Source organism: Pongo abelii, chromosome 9, assembly GCF_028885655.2.
Source record: "Pongo abelii isolate AG06213 chromosome 9, NHGRI_mPonAbe1-v2.0_pri, whole genome shotgun sequence".
In the NCBI taxonomy this organism is placed as follows: Eukaryota; Metazoa; Chordata; class Mammalia; order Primates; family Hominidae; genus Pongo; species Pongo abelii.
In genome coordinates, this window is record NC_071994.2 from 70,414,844 (window position 1) to 70,440,878 (window position 26,035).

The 26,035-nt window shown below is 36.7% G+C and overlaps 2 protein-coding genes across 19 annotated transcripts in view; one reads left to right on the forward strand and one right to left on the reverse strand.

Annotated features, from left to right (window-relative positions):
- ZNF215 (zinc finger protein 215) overlaps positions 1-26,035 on the reverse strand; it is a 51,121-nt gene that overhangs the window by 24,401 nt on the left and 685 nt on the right. For 5 of the 18 annotated variants that reach the window (XM_024254375.3, XM_063727839.1, XM_024254372.3 and 2 more), the window contains exons 2-6: positions 20,329-20,907; positions 11,372-11,454; positions 9,788-9,920; positions 9,365-9,460; positions 3,386-3,478 (exon numbers count right to left, since the gene is read on the reverse strand). In XM_024254375.3, the coding sequence (XP_024110143.1) occupies positions 3,386-3,478; positions 9,365-9,460; positions 9,788-9,920; positions 11,372-11,454; positions 20,329-20,728 (805 nt within the window). In that variant the 5' untranslated portion in view covers positions 20,729-20,907. 18 annotated transcript variants of the gene reach the window in all.
- The window catches only part of LOC100438173 (olfactory receptor 2AG2), a 192,503-nt gene continuing 171,929 nt past the window's right edge, over positions 5,462-26,035 (forward strand). Inside the window, exon 1 of the mRNA XM_054524756.1 lies at positions 5,462-5,571. The gene's annotated coding sequence lies outside the window, so the exon portion shown is untranslated. The remainder of the gene's footprint in view (positions 5,572-26,035) is intronic.

The following is a 26,035-nucleotide window of genomic DNA, read 5'->3' on the forward strand; positions in this document are numbered from 1 at the left end:
ACACACTCTGGCTAATCTACACTCTTCATGTTTCAGCTTAGGTATACCTTTGATGGTATATAGTAAAACTCAAATATGTGATGATTAATATTGAGTGCCAACTTGATTGGATTGAAGGATGCAAAGTATTGTTCCTGAGTGTGTCTGTGGGGGTGTTGCCAAAGGAGATTACCATTTGAGTCAGTGGACTGGGAAAGGCAGACCGACCCTCAATCTGGGTGGACACAATCTAATCAGCTGCCAGTGTGGCCAGAATAAAAGGCAGGAGAGATTGGAATGACTAGACTGGCTTAGTCTTCCGGCCTACATCTTTCCCCAGTTCTGGATGCTTCCTACCCTCGAACATCAGAATCCAGGTTCTTCAGCTTTGGGACTCTTGGACCTTCAACCACAGACTGAAGGCTGCACTGTCGGCTTCCCTACTTTTGAGGTTTTGGGACTTGAACTCTATGTAAAATTGGGACTTGGCTTCCTTGCTCCTCAGCTTGCAGACAGCCTATTGTGGGACCTCACTTTGCAACAGTGTAAATCAATACTCCTTAATAAACTCCCCTTTATATATACCCTATTGGTTCTGTCCCTCTAGAGAACGCTAATACAATGTACTAAATAAATAGTAGGCTTGTGGAACAAGGCTGCAAGAAGATGTTAATTGGCTATAAATACTCTGCAAGTGCTTTAAATGCACTCCAAAAATTATTATTTGAAACTATGTTATGTTAAACTTAGTGAACATAGTAAACACTTTTTAAAGAAAGCTTGGAGATTTAGGAGAAAAAAATAAGTATCTTACTTAGGCTCAAATAGCTAGTTGTTCAAAGAAGAGATAAAGAATGAAAATAGTACTTCTATCTTTCAACCATCCAAAAGAAAATCACAGCTTATTTTCAAAAACTGAAATATTGGACTTGGAATACCTGAAATTAAAAAGTCAGAATCCATTGTATTTAATGTAAGTACTTTGATGAATGAACTATACCTCGAGAATTTTTTACATTCAGAGTGCTTTTCTCTTGTTAGGCTTCTCTACAAGTTACTTCTTGTTTATATGAATTTCTGTTATCAATTACTTATGTAGGGCTTTGTCCTAATAAAACTTGTATTGCAATATAAAGGATAAACAAACATAGATTTTGACATTATTTAATCATAGGAGTTCACTCCAGTATACGTTTTCTGCCTTTGAATAAGGTATGAACTTTCAGAAAAAGCTACCATCATCATTAATTGGGAATGTCTCCCGTGTGAATTTTTTGGGGCAGATTAAGTCATACTTCTTGGCTCAAGAACCAGATGGGATCCTGAGGTAGTTTACAGAAGACACAGTTCTGGTATACAGAGTATTAAGAGACTTTAATAACTTCATAATGTCTGGTATAAATGATATACCTAAGGCTATGGATGTCTCTCCAACCTAAGTTCCCAAAGGTACAGTAAGTCTGCACTGAACATCATCAATAGGTTCTTAGGAACTGCAACTTTAAGTGAAATGATGTATAACAAAACCAATTTTACCGTAGACTAATGGATACAAACAAGAGTTAAGTTCCTACAGCAAATGTCTGGTCACAACATCATCAAACTTCTAAAGACCCCAAATGCTTCCAATATCAGACATTAAAATAAATCTGAGCTATATACACATTTAAGAAGGATTAATAAAAACAGGTAAGATAATTATTTACCCTGTTATTCCAGTACAGGCCCATGGGTGGACAGAGTGCATCCTAGCAGCTCAGGGCAATTGTGGGAACCAACGCTGATTAGGAGGCATTCCACTGCAGGGCACACTCCCTCACAAACTCAGACTGAGATAATTTAGATATGTAAATTAACCTAATGTATACATCTTTCGGGTTTGAAACCAGAGCACCTGGAGACATGGGGAGAGTGTGCGAACTCCACACAGTGTCCCTGGCTGGGAATCGATATTTTTCTCATCAACATCATTATAACATTATAACAAAACAAAAAAGTTTTTCAAGGACCTGCTGTACTTTAAACAAATGCAGATTTTAAGAATACATATAGATTAACAGCATACATACTTCTCCCATTGCAGCTGATAACCCTCTCCCAACTCTAATCTCCATTCAGCAGCAAGACAACAAAGGGTATTGTCAGGAGTGGAGTAAATGGCTGTTACTGTTGTCTTAGCCATTGATTCAGAGATTTCTGTCCTTAGAAGTATTCTCTTATATTCACACGAGCTCCTGATTTCTTGTGACCTTCTTAAAAGGGCTAAGTTTTATTAAATATCAACTCCAAGAGTATTGTTTGGCTTTGCCTAATGTCTACTTCATCAATAAATCAGGAAGATATTAGTATGCTATAGACCTATTTATGAACTAGGGAGAGGTGAGGGTAATGGATATCAAAATAATGATACACAAACACTTGTATGGTGATACTGTGTTTAACTCCAAAGCCTTATGGCTTCATCTGAAAACCAGGAAAATTCCTTCAAATAGATTTCTATCCAATAATATTTCTATCCAATATTAATTCTGTGATATCATTTAAAGAATAATCTGACAAATGTTTTCTTACATTATATTCATGAGATTTTATCCAGCATAAATTCATGATGTTGAATGAGTTCTGCATTCTGACTGAAAGTAATATTTTTTCTTTTTTCAGGACTTATCTCGAGTATGCAGTTTTTGATGTTTAACAAGGTTTGAACTCCTGTTGAAGGCTTTATTACATTCCTTACATTTGAATGGTTTCTCTCCTGTATGAATCATTTGGTGTCGAATAAGAGAGGAGCTGCGGTTGAAGGATTTTCCACAGTTAACACATTCATAGAAATTGTTTCCAAAATGGAGTGCTGGATTATTACCGTCTTCACTTTTACTGACGGCTTTTCCACATTTATTGCTTGTGCAGGCCTTTACTTCAGCATGAAGTTTTTGATGCTTAGTAAGGTTTGTACGTCGGTTGAAGAATCTCCCACATTCACTGCATTTATAGGGTTTCTCTCCTGTGTGAATGATCTGATGTCGAATAAGGGATGAACTTCGGCAGAAGGCTTTCCCACATTGATAACATTCATAGGAATTCATTGTAGTATGACTTTTTTGGTGTCGAATATCTGTTCTCAAACTCAAGTCATTCACATATTCATATTCTGAATGTTGCTTACCGACTGAGTCTAAATTAAATTTGAATTGAGTTTTAAACTTATCACATTTTGGAGACCCCTTTCTTGAAGGAATTCCCTGTTGTATAGCACAAATTGAGCTAACTGAATTAATATCAAAGGTTTCCTTATTTTCACTACATTCAAAATCTTCCTCGTCAGTGTAAATTGTCTCAGGAATGAAAGCCTCTTGTGGCAAATTTATGTCCCATTTTTTCTGGTTCCTATATAACCAATTCTCACCTTTCCAGACATCTGAAGAAGGGTGTCCACTTTCGGTAAGCCTTGTCATAATCACTCCATGAGATGATTCTTCTCCAGAAATACTCTTCATGTCTAAAGAGAAATAAAAAATGCCATGAGCTAGAAGGGAAACTCCTTCATTAGGAAATGGAGGCTGAACTGTATAAGGTATATGCATATATCACGAGTCTTAAATACAGAATGGAAATGTGAGGCAAGGTTAGAAAAAAATACTTATAAAAGAAATAAATGGTACAAAAATGTTAAAAGCAGGTTAATAAATAAAATAGGAAAGCTATTCTGGAATATTAAAAAAAGATATAGGGCTCGAGTAAAATATCGTTACATGAACAAGGATGGGGGGTGGCATATCATATCATAATTCAAATTATCACTGGTTCGTAACTAGTGTATGAAGGCTCTGCCTAATATTCCTTCTAGCATCTTGTTTATCCCAAGCTGTTTACCAATAAATATTCCTTTCTATAAAATACCAATTTAATAATAATTTTAAGAACATGTCTGTATTCCCAGGCACCATACCTTAACCAGCTAAAAACAAACTTGCAATCATAGTGCCCCCTCAATTACTCCCTACATATAACAAAGGCAAAAAGAACTCTAATATAAGGTAGCAGAAGTCCTTTTTCTGGGCTCAAAATAACTCCCGATTCCAACATTAGTGCTTTGGTACTTTTTTTCTACTGTACTCCCTAGAACTCAAAACTTTACCATTCTAATTAAGATTGGGTCTCTTCCTTTCACCTGTCCTCATTTCTGTTTTATTTATGTTCCACTTCCTTTCTCAAAATTCGTCTCTTAGCTTCTATATACTCTGTGTACTCTATATTCCAGCAATTTTTTAAAAATTAAATTTCACTGACTTTTTTCTTCTAACTTCAAGTATGCCTAATAATTTTATTCTCCAACATTTATTGGTGACCAAATCATTCAGCTTTGCACTCACATACATTACTGTTCCTTGTTTTCATCACTCTCTAGGACATCTCCACTTGACTATCATAGTCCTCTAGCTTAACAAATGAGAGACTGAAGTCATCTTCCATGTTGAAAAAACTTCAGTGTCTTCAGTTTTGAGTCATTGTTTTTCTAATGTTTTTACTGGAGTCCATAAAAAAAACTGAATAACCATTGTCCTTCATCTCCCATATCAAATCTGTGCTTTGGTTCTATTATTTTATAAAATTTCCTGTCTCTGCCTCACCAGTGTACACTGGGTGTGTGGGGCCAGACAGCTTGTTCCTTTAATTCACAAGTCTTCAGAGAGAGAAATGTCTTCCAAACCTGGACCTAATTTAGATGAGATCCTAGACTTCAACCTTGATGCCATAGTAGGTGAGACTCTGGGGGTCTTAGGAGAGAATAAATATATTTTGCAAGGGGGAAGAACACAAATATTTTGTAGCCAGAGGACAGATGATAGTAGATCAAAATGGCTGCACCTCCTTTGCCACACTCCCCATCCTGAAGTAGAGTTTATTCTGCTTCTCCTTGAATCTGGGCGGATCCAGTGATTGCTAAGCCAATAGAATGTGGCAGAAGTGATACTATGCCACTTCTGGACCTAGCCTTTAAGGTGACAGCTTCTGATTTCTCTCAGGATGTTGCCTCTTAGAACCCAGCCACCATTCTGTGAGAAGCCCAAGCCTCAAAGAGAGGCCACATGTAGGTGCTCTGGCCCATAAGAACAGTTAAGTTCTGAGAAATAGCCAGCATTAACTTCCACCCATGTGATGTGCCATCTTGGACATTCCATCCCACTTGAGCCCTAGAACGCTGCATTCCCAGCTAACATCGTATGGAACATAAGAACTCCTCAGTCAACTCACAAAATTTGAGAATAAAATGATTGCTCTTTTAAGTCACTATGTTTTTGGTTATCTGTTAAAAGCAACAGATAACCAAAAACAGTGTTCTAGTAGTATTTATGTAATAGCAGAATTTCCAATTGCATTTCCGTAATTAAATCTTTGTTACTCATGTTTGTACAACTTATTTTTCATATAACTTCCTCACTCTTTTTTATTTTGTTATTTATTTATTTATTTATTTTAGAGACAGGGTCTTGCTCTGTTGCCCAAGATGGGATGCAGTGATACAATCATAGCTCACTGCAGCCTCCAACTCCTGAACTCAAGCAATCCTCCAAGCAGCTACGATTACAGGTATGCACCACCATGCCCAGCTTATTTTTTGTAGAGATGGAGTTTTGCCATGGTGCCCAGTCTGGTCTTGAATTCCTGGCTTCAAGAAATCCTCCTGCCTTGGCAAAGTCTACATCATGATGGAGACTATGACACAGATTTTGTGGTCATCTTTAATCCACCACAATCCATTAACTATTTGAGAAAATAAGTTACATTTATTGAAGTAAATTCTAGATTATTATGTTTAGATGAGGAGATAGATGAAAGTAGAATATAATCAGAAAATGTTTCCTAGTTTTAGGATGGAAAAACATGTATAAAATGAACAGATACAAAACAATGGGGAAATACAGAGTTACATAAATTTTAAAAACTTGTGGCAGACACCATGAATAAAAGTAAAAAACAAAACTCTGAGATATCCCATTTGCCACAACTGTGATCCATAGAATTTACATAAGATGTTAATACATTAAAAACCCCTACAGTTTTAATCAACAAACCACATAAACAGCCCTTTACTAAATGACAACCCAAAAAATAATTTTTACCTTTCTTATCTAATATCTATCCATCCATCCTTTTTTCTCTGATTCCTATATGCACCATGGGCTGGAGATGTAAAGGTAGGGTAAAAAGAAACATTATGCCTACCCTCAAGGAACATACAGCCTAATATGGGAGACAAATATTCACAGAGATACATGTAAAATATAATTGTGATAACTGCTAAAAGGAAGAGTAAGGTGCTGTACAAGTGTACAACAGAAAAACACCACGTCAGGAAAGACTTCCTTAAGGAAATGTGCACTTATTTGGGATCTGAGGAATAAGGGTCAATTAGGTAAAGAACAGGGGGAAGAGTGTTCTATGTCGAAAGCTGGGATGGAAGACAGCAAGCCACATTCCAGGGACAACCAGAATGCGTTCCCTTAGAATCATCTTTTCTCTGCTGCACACTAACACCTGTGGGAGTGCTTAGGTCACAGTATATAGACGTTTAATATATATTTGACGATGATTTGCTAAAAGTAGATAGGTGTAGCTTGAGTATAAAGAGAGAGGGGAGGATGTGGCGCAAGATGAAATTGGAGAAGTAGGCAGAGAATAGAATGTTGTGAAATAAACAATACTGAAATCAATATAGTATTTAAAAAATGCAGATCACAAAATCTGATCTCCTTGGTCACAGTATGGTTCCAAGATTGGAGTTGCGGCAATAATAATAGAGCTAAGAAGTATGCCAAGGTGGTGGTTCAGGTGAGAGATGATGGTACCTAGACTAGCAAAGCAGCACTGCAGTTGGACAAAAGTGGAGACATTCAAGAGATAATTGGGAAGTAAAATAGGAACAAATATTAGAGAAGTGAAGGAGAAGAAGTTGTGTCAAGAATAGTTAAACTGTGTCTTGTGTAACTAGACTAGGTAGAGGGCAGTGTCATTTACTCAGGGAATAATAGAAGAGTAGAAAGGGAAAAAAAATCAGACTTTGGCTTCATGGAATTTAAGGCATCTTTAAGATATCCTAGAGAAATGTCATAGCATATATAAATCTCCAGAGAAAAAGTCTGAGCTAAGGATATACATCTGTAAATCCCCTATATATGTGAAATAATTTAAGTTTTAGTTGTGGATGTAATAAACTAGGGAAGAAAAGAGCAAGAAGAGAAGACAAAACAAGATTAAATGTTGACAAACTCTGAAATTTATCAGATAGCTAGAGAAAGCTAAGTCTGCAAAAGACAGAGATAGAATAGCCAACCAAAGAAGAAAATCAGAAGTGTTACAAGAACCTAAAAATGTTTTAAGAAAGAGGCATAGTTAACAGTGTAACTTGCTGCTGAGAATTCAAGTGAGACAAGGAATGTCTCAAAAATATCTACTGGAGTTAGCTACATGAAGTCATTAAAAACTTGAGCAACAACTGTTTCAGGTAAATGTCTGGGGTAAGAGCTAAATTGAAATGGGGTATGGAGTAGGAGCTGAGGAAATGAGAAAAACAAGCATAAAGTACTTTGAGAAGTTTGGCTACAAAAAGGAGGTAAGAAAGAGAGCAATAGCTAGAGGAGGATGTATAGTTGAAAGAAAACTTTAAAAAAATCAGTAATGACCAGAAAAGGTTAAAAAGCTGATGGAAAAATGAGACAGAAATGGTGAAAATATAAGTGAGAAAAGGTAGGGGCAAATGAGGTCCAAAGCACAATGGGAGCGGGGACAGAGGGTATTTACCTTAGAAAGGAAGAAAAGAGTAATTTGCCTATCAAATTAATAAAGAATTCAGGTAAATAATATCCAGTGTTTGCTAGGATGATGATAAAGAGATAATAATACTCTTATTATTAGTGAGAGTATGAATGGTATAACCTTTCTGTAGACAATTTAGCATAATATAAGACAACTAAATATATTTATACTCTTTAATGTCAAGTTCCTCTTCTAATAGGGTATCCTATGGAAGTTATCAGACATGCCTGAAAAATTGACAACAATCTAAATGTCCAACAGTGGAGGGGCGGGGGGAATGGTTAAATATATTATGATATAATTGAATATTTTATGGGAATTAGAAATCACATTTTCAAAGATTAGTGAAATAGGTAATCACGATGGTATCTTAGGTGAAAAGAGGATATAAAATGATGTATTCCTGATGAATTCTGGAAAAATTTTGAAAATTATTCCACAATTTCAGAAAAGAAATATTCAGAAACCACAGAGATACAACATTACAAACAAAAGAAAATGGCTTTAAAAAATGTTAATACTGCATAGCTCTGGATACTGAAGTAATGAACAAGTTATATTCCTTGTTTTATTTTTCTATACTTACTAGAACTTATATTAATATTACAATTTTATTTTCTCTTGCAAAGTATTAACAAGAATGAGGAATAAACAAAAATGAAGAAGATAGTGAGTTAAGGCAAAAGTTAAGAAGTTCTCCAGGTGGAGGCTGAGGCAGGACGATCACGAGCTCAGGAGTTTGAGGCCAGCCTGGGCAACACAATGAGAACTCCATTTCCAGAAAATAAAATAAGTGATACAGTTTAAAAAAAAAAAAAGGAAAAATGGAAAATTACTAGAAATCACTCTAGTATAAAGTTGACTTATTTTCTTTAAAATAAAGAATAACATTCAAAGTTAGGTGGGCCAATTTTCACTGATGTAGCACTTACCATGTACCATGCACTGTTCTCTGTCGCCCAGGCTGGAGTGCAGTGGCGCAATCTTGGCTCACTGCAAGCACCGACTCCCAGGTTCACACCATTCTCCTGCCTCAGCCTCCCTAGTAGCTGGGACTACAGGTGCCCGCCACCACACCTGGCTAATTTTTTGTATTTTTTAGTACAGACAGGGCTTAACCGTGTTAGCCAGGATGGTCTCAATCTCCTGACCTCGTGATCCGCCCCCCTCGGCCTTCCAAAGTGCTGGGATTACAGGCGTGAGCCACTGCACCCGGCCACACCATGCACTGTTCTAAGTGTACTAGGCACACTCATCTAGTCCTCACAGTAACCTAGAGGTAGATATTATTATTAACTCTATGTTACAGATGAGGAAACTGGCAGAAAGGCTCTCTCAGGTCACACAGCTTTAAGTGTCTGTGGTCCTATCCCTAACCCTATGTGACTATTTTACCACATAAGAAAAAGAACCTGTGAACAAAAGCCAATGATGTCTTTTTCCCCCCCAAAGTTTAGGTTTTGCTATCTCCTTCCCAACAAACAATTCAAAGATTGGGTTGCGCATTGTCTGTATGTTTAAGAAACAGAAGCTTCTTACTATGCCCTCATATCTACCTGGTTCTTACCAAAAATAGTCTTCCTTGGTATTTCTTTCTCCATTATCCATCTTTTTTTCCTACTCTCCAACTTAAGGCTCTCAAATGGTTTGGAAAGTAGATGTGCTGTTCGTGGAGAAAATAAAAAGAACAACAACAAACATATATAACACTTCAGACATTTTTATAGAGAAGATAATTCTATCCCAACACAGTAATCTAAGCTGCTGAAGGGTAAGGCCAGAAGAGCACCATAGACTTGTGTATCTCTGGCTCAATATCAGAAAGGACTTTCATCCAGATGAGTCAGAAAATCTGCTACTGTGTCCAAAGGATGTGAGCAAACCTGAACCCAGACCCAAAAGTGAACTTAGCCACTTCAGCAGTCCTATAGCTTTTAACAGTAGGAAGAGACTACTAAATGGACAGATTAGGTAAACATATAGAAACCACCTTTACGCAATGAATTCAGGTTCCTAAAGTTTTCCAGCATCACATTCCTGTACAGGTTCTTTACAGCAGAGTCCAGTTGCCCCCACTCTTCCTTGCTGAATTCCACAACCACATCTTTGAATGTCACTGGTTCCTAAAACATTAAGTTCCTTTTTAATCAAAGGTGTCACTCCCCAAAACACTACCAGAGAAGGAATAGATTTGAAGGAATAGGGTAGGAGCCAGAATACACCAGAAATTGATAGGACAATGTTTGAGGACAATGTTTGAGGTTCTAAGTGATGAAAATCAAATTTTAGTAAGGGCCAAACAAATTGGTACTGTATATACTCTGTTGGGGATACAAAAGAAAAGTGAAGTGCAGTCCTTATTCTAAAGTAGCTTTACATTATGGTTGAGGGGGAAAAAAGACAACTGAAATAACTGTGGAACAAAAAATTACTATGCCGTACAAATAATTTACCTAAAAGTTCAAAACAGGAAGAGTTTGTGGTAGTTCTGAGAGAAATTTGTAACGAAAATGTAGGCTCTGCTGGAAGGAGAGGTAGGGCATTTTCTTTAATTAAGAAATGCTGCCTGATAACTCTTATCATTTGGGACTCACAGTTTAATGTCACTCATCAAATGGGCAAGATTGCCTGACTGCCCAAAGTAGCCTTCCTACTAATCAGTTACTACTGCATTATTTTCTGTGTAATAATTATTACTATCTACAATTACCTTATTTGCCTGTATACCTCTACTAGAATGTGATCTCCACAAGGCTGGGATTTCGTTTTATTTATCAATCATATTTTCAGCTCTCAGAGCAGTATCTGGCATATTATGCACTACATAAATATTGGCTAATAAATAAATTCCCTCCTGTATCACACCATCAATTATTCCACTTCTCTCTCCAGCATCCTCAACCTTGTCTTTATTGGCACCTTCAATCACACTGAAATATATAAACATCTTCCTTTCCTCTCCTTCAAGCCAGTCTTTATGAATAAGTTGTCTGCATTAATTTTGTCTGCTTCCTCACTTCCTCTTTCCTCAACACACCACAGTCTGGCTTAGATTCCTGTGCATTTTAGTATCTCCTTAAGTGAATTGACACTACTTGGGCTGTATTATTTTGACCCTTTAAAGCATTTCTCCCTTAAATATTCTTACCCCTTGGCCTCAGTGACATCATTTTCCTGGTTTTCCCCTACATCTTTTGGTCCTGTCTTTTTAGTATGCTTTGAGGTTTCTTCTGCTCTTGCCTAGTAAGTGACATTGCTCTGGATTCTACTCTTGAGGCTTAATTCTCAACATTTTCTGAGTAGGCTCTACATCTATAGCGTCTACATCTATAGAGCTACATCTATAGCTCTACATCTCATTGCTACATCTATAGCGTCTGAGAGATACACAGAGAGACTATATGGCTAAGAGTGTATCACCAACTAAAGTAGGTCCAGTGTCCTGTGGGAAAATAAAAGTCTCATGTTCTTGGATGGAACCATGTTTGGCAAAAGTTCAAAGATCAAAAAATTGAAAGCAGGTAATACTAAAAATGAGCATGTATGTTCAGTAAAGACTAGAATCCTAATTCACCTGTGGTTTGCCTGTTGGTGAGCCAGCTTTCATTTTCTCCTTGATGCTCCCCATCTGCGGGGCAGAGTCCTTGCAGGGCATACCTGAGGAAGATGAAGGAAACTATTAGGGAGACAAGTTTTGCCCTGGAGCAACTTCTAATAATTATAGTTGTTTTAATATGATATTCACAGGAATTATCCGTAGAACTTTGAAAAAAATAATGTCAGGCCCTACCAGCAATCACAGTCTTCAAAGGTCAGGCCTAGATCTTGTATTTTTAAAATATTTTAAATGTGATTCTGATATGCTACCAGGGGTTGAGATCTACTGAATCAGAAAGAGGGACAAAATAATATTTTCAGACCTCATCTATGCTTATAGCAGATTCCAAAAAATAACTAATTCTGTCATAACTAAAGCCTAACTACAGCGTAGCCATCACAGGCTGTAATTCTACTTGGAGCTTGTAATATTTTATCCAACCAATCCCTTCTTCAAACACTCCAGAGAGAATTCTATTCAAGGATTGTTTTCCTGTAAGTTGCTCTGTGCTTACTATACATAGACCTAAGCAACCTGTCCACCTTGAACTATTGCTTCTTTCAAAACATAAAATTCTGAGGGACAACCAATTCTCTTATCCAGCCATTCAGTGAGAAATTTATCCAAGGGCCACTCTGGAAGATTCATGAGTTACATCAGTGATCCTCAAGTGTCACACTGGTCTGTGAAGTTTTCACTGACTCAGGGTGAAATGAGTAGAAACAATGTAGTAAGTTTGTTAAAACATTACATTTATTCAATATAAGGGACTTTCTTTTGATGTTAGAATGTCTTCTAATATGATTTAAAAAATGTTTTTACTTAAAAAGAGTTGGCAAATCTGTATCATCTCCACCCCCATTTTTAAAACTTTTAATGACCTTTGAAACCCCCCAAAAATCTTAAAACCATGCAGTTACATAATGATCAGCATTAATTCTCCATTATAAATGTATAATTGGGTTCAACAATTTAAACAACTGCATGGGGACTTCTTAAAACACATCAGGGCAGGCCTGGTGGCTCACACCTGCAATCCCAACACTTTGGGAGGCCATGGTGGGAGGAATGCTTGAGCCTAGCATCCAAGACCAGCCTAAGCAACATAGGGAGATTCCTTCTCTGCAAATAATAATCGTAGCAAATTAGCCAGGTGTGGTGGTGTGTGCCTGTGGGCTCATCTACTTGGGAGGCTGAGGCAGGAGGATTACCTGAGCCTAGGAGGTAGAGGCTGCAGTGAGTGGTGTTCACACCACCACACTCCAGCCCTGGTGATAGAATGAAACCCTGTCTGAATAAAAGCAAACAAAAATCCAAATTTCTCAGCAACATACCATGTGAATGCTGCAAATATTATGGTCTGTTAACTTTTTTTTTTTTTTTTTTAAAGAGGGTCCTGCACAGTCCAGGCTGGAATGCAGTATGGCCCAATCACACCTCACTACAATCTCAAACTCCTGGCCTCAACCAATCCTCCTGCCTCAGCCTCCTGAATAGCAAGGACTACAGGCATGTGCCACCATGCTTGGATAATGTTTTTTTTTCTTTTTTTTTTCTTTAGAGACAGGGTCTTTCAATGCTGCCCAGGCTGGTGTTGAACTCTTGGCCTCAAGTGATCCTCCTGCCTCAGCCTCCCAAAGAGTTGGGATTACAAGTGTGAGCCTGGTCCTGAGATCTGTTAACTTTATTCAGGTCTATAACACTTTGTGGAATGTCAGTCTGCTCAATTCCATAATCTTTAGGACAGTCAATACAATGTTGTTCCTTGTTCTTGACATTCTTGGAAATACTTGAGGTATCTTGGAAGGGTGCAAATCCCTCCAATCAGCTATCCTCTTATTTACTGCTCTCTCTGAATATCCTTTTCTTCCCTTACTTCTTCCCTGCTGACCTCCCCTTCTTGAACTTTTACCATCATGTTCTCTGAAACCCTCATTCCATTCAAAGAAAAATCTATATACATTCTCAAGTTCTTTACAGACTCTTCCTTCTCCTTTGTTAAATGGATCTTGGCATCATCAAAGGCACCTTTTTCTATCCTCTAAGCACTACGATCTTGGAAATTGTTCTGATCTACTTGTACCTCCCTTCCACTTCCTAGTATTTTCTGTCATGCAAAAATATTTCTTACTGGTTTATGCCATTTAGCTATACTGTTCTTGATGTTGTAATACATTAAGCTATTGCACATTCATTTTTTTCAACACATATTTACTATCTCCTATGTGTGAGATACACAAATACCTGCCCTCAGAGAGCCTAGTATATTGTGAATGACCAACACTAAAGTAATTGTACTAGGCCAATAAAAACTTTGGTTACTTGCTTTACATTGTTGCTTTTCACCCCAAATCCTGACAGTCTTTTAATAGGTTACTTCAACACTGACACAGACCACCCCTTCCAGCAACCCAGACTGATAGACCTTTGGCTTTCTTATCTCTAATGACCATCAGCAACCAATCTACTTCCTTGCTCATACTCTGGTCTTTATTACTTAGAACTATCCTGCCATGAGTATAAAATTGGATAAATCAATAACTAAATGCATCTTCCTATCCTTTCAATTTTTACTTCCTTGCTTTTTGTATATTCTCCAACTTTCATCAGAGTCCCATTACACTACACTGATGCTTTAATTTTCTCCCATTCTATCATGGCTCTAGTGAAGTCACTTCGTTCTCTATTAAGCTTAGAATTTAAGTTTAAAAAAAGGTAAAATTCACATAATGTAAAATTCACCATATTAGCTATTTTAAAGAATACAATCCAGTGGTTTTTAATACATTCATAATGTTGTGCAATGATCACCACTATCTAATTCCAGAACATTTTCATTACCAAGGAAGAGCCCCATATTAATTTAGGAGTGATTCCCATACACTCCGTTTCCTCATACTGTCTCTACGAATTTGCCTATTCTGGACATTCCACATAAATTAAATCATATAGTATATGACCTTTTGCGTCTGACTTCTCTCACTTAGCATGTTTTGGAGGTCCATCCATTTTTTTTTTTAACATGTATCAGTACTTCATTCTTTTTTATGGCAGAATAATACTCCATTGTATGTATATAGCAAAGTTTATCCATTCATTAGTTGTTGGACATCTGGGTTGTTTCCACTTTTTAATGTGAATATGTGTCTTCAGTTTTCTGGGGTATATGGTAATTCTACGTTTAATTTTTTGAGGAACCACCAAACTGTTTTTCACAGTGGCTGAACCACTTTATATTCCCAACAACGATATACAATTCTCAACAATTTCTCCACATCCTAGCTAACCCTATTCTTTTTCCTTTTGTAATTATTATAGCCACATTATATTAATATAGTGGGTGTTATTATGGTTTTGAGTTGCAATTCTCTAATGACTAACGATCCTGAACATTTATTCCTATACTTTTTGGCCATTTGTATATCTTCTTTGGAGAAATATCTATTCAAGTCCTTTGTCCATTTAAAAAACTGTTGCTTATCTTGTTATTGAATTGTAAGAGTTCTTTATATTTTCCTGATATTGGACCCTTATCAGATATATGATTTTCAAAATGTTTTTTCTCATTCTGTAGGTTTTTTGCTGCCTTGATGGTGTCTTTTGATGCACAAAAGTGTTAATTTTGATGGTCTAATTTATCTGTTTTTTCTTTTGTTGCTTGTATCTTTGGTGTCATAGCTAAGCATTGATTACCAAATTTAAGGTGATGAGTTATTTCTATATTTTCTCAGAATTTTATGATTTTGGCTCTTATATTTAGACAATTGACCCATTTTGAGTTAATTTTTGTACATGATATGAGGTAAGGCCCCTACTCCAATCTTTTGCATATGGAAATCAAGTGGTCCCAGCAACATTTGTTGAAAAACTGTTATTTTCTCATTTAATGCTTTGGCACCCTTGTCAAAAATTAATTGGACATAGATGTATGAGTTTATTTCTGGACTCTTAATTGTATTCCAGTACGACATAGCTTTGATTATTGCAGCTTTTTAGTGAGTTTTGAAATTGAGAAGTATACATTCTAAAACTATCTTCTTTATGAAGGCAGTTTGACTATCTTGGGTACTTTCCAATTCCATATGAATTTTGGGATCAACTTGTCCATTTCTGACCAAAAAAAAAAAAAAAAAAGCAGCTGAGATTTTGATAGGGATCGCATTTGAATCTGTAGATTGCTTTGGGGGAGTATTATCTTTATGATATTAAGTTTTCCAATACATGAACGCAGGATTTACTTAGGTCTTTAATTTCAACAATGGTTTGTAGTTTTCAGCAGACAAGTCCTACACCTCTATTTTTCACATATTATAAATGAAATTATTTTCTTGGTTTCTTTTAAGGGTTGTTCATTGCTATAGGCACATAACCTATTTTTGTTGATTTTGCATCCTGCAAATTTGAATTTATTAAGTCTAATAGTTTTTTACTGAGTTCTTTAGAATTTTGGCTATATAAGAGTATAACATCTGCCAGTAGAGATAGTTTTACTTCTTCCTTTCCAATCATGATACCTTTTCTTTTTTTCTTGCCTAATTGCACTAGCTAGAACGTTTAGTATGACATTGAATAGAAGTGGCAAGAATGGACATTCTTGTCTTGTTCCTGATTCTAAGAACAAAGGTTTCACTTTTTTGTCAAGTTTATCAAGTACAATGTTAACTGTGGGTTTTTCATAAATGCCCTTTGTCAGGTTGAGTGAGTTCACTTCTAGTCCTTTTTTTATTTTGGTCATAAAAGGGCACTGGATTTTGTCAGATGCTTTTTCTGCATCAATTGAGATAATCATGTAATTTTTCCCTTTTCACTGTATTAATATGATGTACAGCACTGATATATTTTCATTTGTTGAACCATACTTGCATTTCTGGGATCAATCCCACTAAATCATTTTGTATAATCCTCTTAAAATGCTGTTGGATTTGGTTTGCCATTTTTCTTTTGTTGTGATGTCTTTGTCTGGCTTTGGCATCAGATTAATACTTGCCTCACAGGATAAGTTAAGAAGTGTTCCTCCTATTTTTTGGAAGAGTTTGAGAATACTGGTGTTACACCAGTGAAGCCATATCATCTTTGAGTTTTCTTTGTTGAAAGTTTAAAAATAACTAATCCAGTCTTTTGTTATTGGTGAGTTGAGTTCAGATTTTCTACTTCTTCTTCAGTCAGTTTTGGTCATTTGTGTTTTTGGAATTTGTGAATTTCATCTAAGTGCATCTAATTTGCTGGCATTTAATTGCTCCTAGTATTCTCTTATGAGCCCTTTCATTTTATGCAAAGTCAGTAGTATTGTCCCCACTTTTCCTGATTTTAGTAATTTGAGTCCTTTTTTTCTTGATCAGTGTAGCTAAACCTCTGTCAATTTTGCTGATCTTTTCAAAGTACCAACTTTCAGTTTTGTTGGTTCTATTATTTTTGTGTGCTCCACATCATTTATCTTTGTTCTAATACTTATTTTCTTTCTTCATCTGGCTTTTAGGTTTTCTTTTTCTAGTTCCTTCAGGTGGAGGGTTGAGATCTTTTTAATGTAGGCATTTATAGCTATAATTTGAGCCATGCCTTCACTGTATGTCGTAAGTTTTGGTATGTTGTGTTTTTGTTTCCATTTCTCAAAATATTTTTTCATTTCCTTTGTGCTTTCCTTTTTGACCCATTGATTATGTGACTGTTAATTTCCACTTATCTGTGAATTATCCAGATTTCCTTCTGTTACTGATTTCTAATTCTGCTATAATTGGAAAAGATACTTCATGAGATATCAATCTACTTAAATGTACTGAAACATGTTTTTTAGTCTAACATTTGGTCTATGCTGGTGACTATTCCATGTATACTTGAAAATGTATTTTCTGTTGTTTTTTGGGTAGAACGCTCTATATATTTGTTAGTTCAAGTCAGTTTATAGTGTTTCTCAAGTCTTCTATTTCCTTTTTAATCTTTTTTTCTAGTATTTGTTAATAAAAGTGGGGTGAAATCTCCAATTATTATTCTTGATCTATTTCTCTTTCACTTCTGTATTTGCTTCATATATTTTGAGGCTCTAACTGTTGTAGTTATTGCTCATTTAGTAACTTTTGACCTAATTTTGTAAACTCTATATTCTATGTTATGTTTACCTGCATGAATCTGTTCTCTCAGCTTACTGGTCAGCTTGTGATACCACAGAGATTTTCTTAAATGCCTTGAAACATAAAAACAATATCAAAAACAAAAACCATCACCTGGTCTCTGCAGTTGCATTGTGTGTATTAGGGCACACTCACTCAGACACTTTTAACTCTATGTTATTCTTCACTTCTTTCTTGTGTAGCACTTGAAGGTCAGCTAGAGATAAGAGTTAGGGCTTTCTCAGGTCTTTCTGAACATGTCTTCAATCTTCCAGATTTTCAGATATATGTGTGAACTTTCAAAATCCCTTATTCCCTCAAAGCATTTCATCCTCCAGCATCCCAACAGTTATTTATTATCTCAGACAGCAGTAGCTAATACATTTTCCATGAAATGTTTAAAAAATACCCCCAGGTAGCCACCTCAGTTCCGAGTGACTTTTGAACTAGGTAAAATAAGGGCAAGCCCTATGAACAGGTTTTTTAGAGAGCCACCAGACAAACCAAAGAAACAACCAAAAGCCTTCCTTCAGTTCTGTATTACCCTGCAACCTCTCATTTGCCTTTTCTGCTAGATTTCTCAAGAATAATCTATAATGATCACATTCCCACCTTATACCTATTTTTTTTAACCCACATGATGGGCAGAATAGCAGCCCACAAAGATATCCATGTCTTAGCCCTTGGATACATAGCAAGAGAGACTCTGCAGATGTGATTAAAGTCAAGGACCTTAAGATGAGGGAGATCATCCTGAATTATTCAGGTGATCGCAACCTAATTACATGAATCCTGAAAAGTGAGGAAGCTTTTCCAGTGTGGTGAGACAGTGAGAAGCACCATGAGTGAGCAAGAGCTATGACAACAGAATAAAGTGTTAGAGATGTGGCAGTGTGAAAAGGACTTGGCCCATTGTTGCTAGCTTTGAAGACAGAGGAAGGGGAACATAAGCCCCAGAAAGAAAACGGTACCACCATTACCTTGATTTTAGCTGAGGGAGACCCCTGTTGGATCTCTGATTTACAGACTTGTAGAATAATACATTCGTGTTGTTTTAAGCCACCAAGTTTGTGGCAATTTATTATAGTAGCAATAGAAAACTAATACAACTCATTACAAATAAGCACCCCTCAAATCCGCTAAAACTGCTCAAACTAAACCTCAAAATTCCTCCTAATCAACAATTTCAATGAATTATTTTTAAAATTCATCTTAATAGGACCTTTTTGTTATACCATTGTTGAACATTCACTTCTTGAAAATTTCTCCTTTCTTAACTCAGATACCAATCTTTTCTGGTTCTCTGATTTCCTACATTATTACTTTCTAGGCTGCTTATCAGACTTCTCTTTCTTTTGCTCATTAAGAAAATTTTTAGACAAAGACTAAATATAACCACAATACCAACATAATCACGTCCCCAATCAATAATTCCTCATCAAATATCCAGTTCATGGCCTCATGTCTTACAAGGTCCACACATTCACATGATTTTAAAAACTTAAAAAGATGTATAACTAATCTCTATATCACTTTGCCATACTCCTTCCTATTCCCTTAAAAACTGGACTGTCTTATAGTTTCCCAGTTTGGATTTTACACATGGTATTATCACAGTATAGTTCAACATGTTCCACTATCCTCTGTATTTCCTGTAACTGATAGTTACATCTAGACCCGCTTTTTTTTTTTTTTTTTTTTTTTTTGAGATGGAGTCTAGCACTGTCGCCCAGGCTGGAGTGCAGGTGGCGCCATCTCGGCTCACAGCAAGCTCCACCTGCCGGGTTCACGACATTCTCCTGCCTCAGCCTCCCTAGTAGCTGGGACTACAGGCGCCCGCCCACCACCACGCCCGGCTAATTTTTTTTTTTTGTATTTTTAGTAGAGACGGGGTTTCACCATGTTAGCCAGGATGGTCTCGATCTCCTGACCTCGTGATCTGCCCGCCTCGGCCTCCCAAAGTGCTGGGATTACAGGCGTGAGCCACCGCGCCTGGCCTAGACCAGCTCTTAAATATTGATGCTCCCTAAGGATTTGTATTTCTCCTACTTCTCTGTTCATACATATAAGCTTCCAAATCTTCTCTTTCTGAACACTGAAGCTTGTTAACTATATATTGGTTTATTCATTGTGAAAGTCCCACAGGGACCTGAAATAAAACTTGCCACATAATTAAAGTATTACACCTTCTCCCCCATTCCCAAATTCCACTCATGCAGGCCAGTACATGTGAATTTATGTCAAAAGGTATCCTATTTATATGTTTATAATTCCTCTAGGTTCAAAATCCTGCTTTCCCAAAGCTCATTCTCTAACACCTAATCTATCACAATAGTCTAACTGGTTTTCCTATTTTCAGAACCCTCAGATCTCTCTCCTTTACAGGAGACATCGGTAAACTTTTTCTGTAAAGGGGCAGATAACAAATATTTTAGACTTTGCAGACAATACAGTCTCTGCTACCAGTACCCAACTCTGATCATAGCACAAAAGCAATCATAGACAAAATGAAAATGGACATAGCTATGTTCCAATAATACTTTATTTAAAAAAATATTTGGCCTGTGTGCCATATTTTGCCAACTCCTGCTCTAAATTGATGTCAACATATTTTTAACTGGCAAATCAAACTGTCTCACTCCCCTACCCAATCTGTGAGACCTAATTCTCTATTTCTATTACCTACAGAATAAAGTCAAGGCTTCCTAATAGAGTAATATAAAGTCCTTCAAGATCTGGCACTTGATACTCTCTGGCCTCAAAAAAAGATAATTTCTCTTTACATAGGAAAGGTCCAGTATTTTACCTCTAATTTTTTTATATTCTTACCTTCATCTTCAAGCATTTCAATCACATCTTCTATGAGGGTCACCATATCTTCACTGTTGTTTGGATGTTGTAAATGCACCCAAGTCCTGACTTCTTCAGGCAGGATTGCCAGGAATTGTTCCAGCACCAACAGTTCTATAATCTGCTTCTTTGTATGAATCTCTGGTCTCAGCCATTGAAGACAGAGCTCCCGGAGTTGGCTCAGGGCTTCATGGGGCCCAGACACTTTCAAATACTGGAAATGTCTGAACTTTTGACGAGATGCCTCAGAGTCATGTGTCTCCACGACAGGGATGGTTTCCTGCTGCCAACACATATCTGCTCTCAGAACCTCTCTTTGTTCATGTAGAGACAGGTTTTGAGGTTTCGAGATAGCCATCAACTTGCTCAGAGGCTGCATCTTCCTAAATAGAACTCCCACAGTAGTTCAAGTCCGCCTTACTAGATTGCAGTAATTCTCAGGCTTGAGCTAAGCACCTGCGTACTATATGCAGTGTGATTTAAGCCAAGTTATTTCATGGTAAGGAGGAAAGTTCCAGGAACTTTAGACACAAAGCCAATATTCAGGTACCTGAGCAACTGAAAAAAGATAGAAATTAATCCACAGGGAACAAACATCTATTAGCATAGTGTTAAACACAAATATTATTAAAATTGCCTAAGAAAAATGCATATTATGGATTCTCCTTCTATTTTTATTTTCCTTTATTAGAACTAGAAAATACGCTTTCCCTTTCTTCTAACCAGTTTCCCAAAGGGCAGAGAAACACACACAAATAGACATCCCAAAACAAATGATGAAGAGTCCTTTGATTTAAAAAAACTTCATAATTGAATTACAATTAGATTTATTCTATATCAGGTAGCAAATCATTTTTACCTTAAAATTAAGCAACACAAATCTTCAGGTAGGATATTAAGGTTTCAGAATAGATATGACTGAAAAACCTTACCCCAAGTTCTCTTTAAAATGCCAATAAAATTCTATGAGTAAAACTGACAATAGCACTAGAAATTAAGGTAAGGGACAATTGTTTAAAATATACTAGAATAATATCCATAAACTATTATTAGGACTAAATCAAAAAGTGGATTCCCAGACTACAATGAAAAGTTTATATTTGTTAGGACTTACTATGGACAATTATGCAATGCCCACCAGGGATGTCTTAGGCGCAACTGAACATTTAGACTCGCAAGACTACCATAGGTCATATTTGGCACCAATTTACTCAGAAGGCAAAAAACAACTTGCTAGCAGGAGAATAATATGCACTTTTCTTCAGTGTGAGTCTTTGCAGAGTTTAGCTCAAGTACAGGGAGATGAGACCCATAAACATGGTGTAGGAAACACTCTGACTCAAAAGAATTCCCCCAGGAGCCAATATCATAACAATTGAGCACAACTTTATGGGTTATCTCAAAGAGCCTGCCAAATTATAGGAGTCACTACATTCAGGGATGTCCAGATACAACTTTCTATTTGATTTACAGTTCTCCAAGTCCAGATGCAATTTACTATTCAGGTGTCATTTTTATTATGATCATCTAAGGTCAGTGGTTCTCAATCAGGAGATTTTGCCAACAGGGGAAATTTGGCAATGTTTAGAGACAGTTTTGACTGTTACAGCTAGAGATGGTACCTGGCATCTAGGAAGTCAAAGCCAGGGATGTTGCTAAATAACCTACACAGGATAGTCCCCTGTAGCAAAGAATTACCCAGTCCAAATTGTCAATAATTCCAAGGTTTAAAAACTCTGCTATAGGCAATATATAAATGAGACTACATACTTTGGAGTCATAGATACATGAGTTTATATCCCAGCTGTACTAGTTACTATATGTATAAAGCTGAGCAAATTATATTAACCCAAGTTTGCATTCTCAACTGTAAAATGGATATAAAAATATCTGATCAAATTATAGGGATTAAAAGAGCTCTCACCTCATTTCTTGACACACAGTAAGCTCTCAATAGATCATATGCACACATGTATGTGACAATGTTAGATCTTACATATTGGCCAAAAGTTTGTGTGACCTTGTCCATGGCAATGCCTGCCTACATAGATCATTCAACATTCAAATAAGTATCAGCCAACGAGTAGGGGAAGGATACACAGAACTATGAAAAGATACTTTAGTGGCAGATGAGTGGTGAGAGCCAGTTTTCTCAATGTTTGACTAGAAATTTACAGAAAATCAAGGGAAGGAGGCTAGAATGATCCATGTGATAATGGATTAGAGTTGGAGACCTAAGTGTGAAATTGTATTTGGCTAAATTAGATGAAGATGGTTACATAAATATTTACAGATATGTATATATACATAGATTAATATAAACACATATTTCCTTGCTCTGTTGGCTAAGTAGGTCTAGAAGCAAGAACAGCCCAGCAGCAAAAGAACAATTAGCTCCTAGATCTTGGTTTCTAATACCATTCTCCAATAGGAACCAGGATTTCTTGGAGAAATGGTTGATTCTAGGACCGAGGCTCATATAACATAACCATGGGGCATCTTATAGTGCCAGAAAGTAAAGAAATGCTCAAAAAATTGGGAAAAAAAAAGAAACTGAAACATTTATTGGGGCACATCAAAGGTACACGGGAGCCAAATGAAAGCACTCCTTATGGCCAAATCTGGAACAATATAAGCAACAGAATATTAGATAATTCAAACAATTAAATTAATACTCATAAGCCACACTGATATAAATGGCAACTTATTAATACATGGGGGAGAGTAAACAAATCTCCCATGCAGAAAAATTCCAAATAATTTATGCAAATTCTCAGCCATCCACGAGGTACAGCATAACTCCCCACCCCTTGAGTATGGGCTCTGCATAGGAATTTCCTGCCAAAGAGGAAATGCGGTGGGGTGGGGGGAAGGGGGGGAAGGTAAATTTACAGTGGAAAAACCTGACAAATACCATCTCAGCCAGGTGATCAAGATTAACATCAATAGCGATAAGTCATGTTGGCAGTATGTAGCCTCGAGACAATGTGATGAAAATGGCATTTTGCCTCTGTGATCTTCCTGCTCTAAACCCATAACCCCAGTCTAATCATGAGAAAAACATCAAATTCCAACAGATGGTTCTCCATACTTAACCAATACTTCCTCATAACTGTCAGCATGATCAGAAACAAGGAATGTCTGAGAAACTGTCACAGCCAAGAGAAGCCTAAGGAGGCATGACAACAGAATGTAATGTGGTATACTGGATGGATTATAGATCAGTAAAAAAGACATTAGGTAAAAATTAAACTTGAATAAAGCATGGACTTTAGTTAATGCAGTATTATTAATTGTAACAAATGTTCTATACTAATATAAAATGTTACTAATAGGAAAAATTAGTGGAGGGGTATATGGACACTCTGTTGTACTGTCTTCTCTATTTTCCTGTAACTTTATCCAATTTATTTAGAAACTTTTTTTCTCTGTGAATGCAAGCTCCCCAAAGGATTTCCCACAGCAAGTGGAAAGCCACAGAGGCAGGTGCCTTCTGGCTTGAAAGATCCCATCTAGGTTGTCATGGCCAGGGGAGGAAAAGGGTAATGGTGCCTTTCATGGGCTATTCCTGGGTCTCACGGGATAGAAAATTGCTTCCAGTTGCCATGAAACAAGCGCTTCCTGTAATGAATCCCTCTGGAGTACTCCTTGACATCTCCCCAAACTTGTAACAAAAGTCCATCTTTCTCCTCATTCGCATCTGCCAAGGCCCACCGTCAATACAACAGACTGAAAACCTGCCACAACTGTTGACATCCACGACCCTCCTGATCTGGCCTCATTAGCTCCACTTTTGAGCCACCAGCCAAGAGAGATGTCTTAAATATGACTGGTGGAATAGTCCTGAAGTAGTATAATTTAGTCCAACAAAAAAATGAACTATGGGCCCAGATACTTTGAAAGTAACATAAATGGAGAAAGAAAAAATAAAAGCTCGCAGGCCATGTCAAAGACAAAACAGAAAAGGCTTTATGCTAAAAAGTAAAAATAACAAAGATGTTAATTGCAACAATAAATGTACCGGGTAAAAATTTAAACTCAAACTACATAATACTCAAAAGACATCCGAAACGAGAACTCCAAAACTGAATGTAAAAGAATTTCTAAAAAATACCAGGCAAACAAAAAATATTCAAGAGTTTAGTGAATTAAAATTATAATGAATTAAAAGCACAAATACATTAGAGGAAACTAAATGATTATAACTCATAATGAAATATAACTGTCATTAAATGTACAACATACTTGAAACACTTTTGGCAAAATTCTCAGAAAACAAGAAATGAAGTCAACAGTGATACAACAGAAATGGGATATTAGGTAACTTTCTCAGACTTTGACAGATAAAGTCAAAAAAGTAATAGTGTAGTGGATATAAATAATATGCTTAGCCTAATAGATAAATAAAACTAGATAAAATGTAGTTTCTATTCAAGCACCTATGGGAATGTTTACAAAAGCAATTTATTAGGCTACCAAATAGAAAATCCTTGATAAATGGTAAACAAGAGTAGTGGAAACCACATTTATTACTAGAATGCAAAACCAGAAATTAACACCACATAGAAAAAACAATTTCACCTACTTTAAAATTCAAATGTTTGCTTCTAAAAAAAAAAAAAAGATAAAAGAGAATCGAAAGTACAGCTGCAAAGTATCTAAAAACAGTAAAAACATTGTACGTCAAAATCTAAAGAGCACAGCTGAAGCTCCTGATAGGCAATGGAAAAGCCTTACATATAATTAAACAAGAATGAGATGCATTAAATATCCAACTCAGGAAATAAAAAAAAAGCAACAAATATACTGGGAGGTTTGTAGGTGAAAAACACAAATTAATGAATTACTCACTGTAAACAGTTACAGAGCTAGGACAGGGAGAGACGTTCAGGATGGCATGCTGCATTTAAGTAAGATTTCCGAGGTGGAATAGTTTTGATGATAGAGATCCAAGGTGTGACGTGACTGCAAGTAGCTTAAATGGTAAGTGATGAACACTGGAATATACAAAGCTAAGAAATATAACGGTTAAACTCTAAAGTACTGAATAGACACCTCTGATATAAAGGTGGGATTCAGGATTAAGACACGGAGCCAGTACCACTGTGACAGAGGGACCTGAAGTCGTAGTGGATGGTTAGACTAATATAACCAGGTGGCACCAGTTCTACGGTTTTATGGCCGCAAGGAACTTGAACAGCTGCTAATTATGGAAAAAAGGTACTGTCAGTGAAGAGGGTTATTTCTAATCAAACAGGTTGTAGGTAGGACAGCTGCTTGAGGTAAGAACCACCTGGCGAGATTAGAGCAGATTAAGAGGAACAGAAAACAGTTTGCAAATAAGTGACTGAATGTAAGTCATTTATGTTAAATGGAGAAAGAATTATTTTAAAATAAGTACGATACTTGGAGGTTTTAATCTTTTAGGGAGGTGGCCAGGAATGACTGGGAAAACAAGGCAATATGAATTAATTAAAACTCCATTGTCTTTCCCAGTTGATTGATCCAGTCACACTTGGTTTTTCCACAAGGCATCAATATCAGCCATTCCCAAACCAGCTGATCATAACATACTAACCACTTTGCGCGTCTGGAGACTGCCCCTATTACAGAATGGAAGAGGCAACAGGAGTGTGGTTAAATCCTTGCTTTAGCGGAGCTGGATCCTGACCCCAGCCGTCCCGCC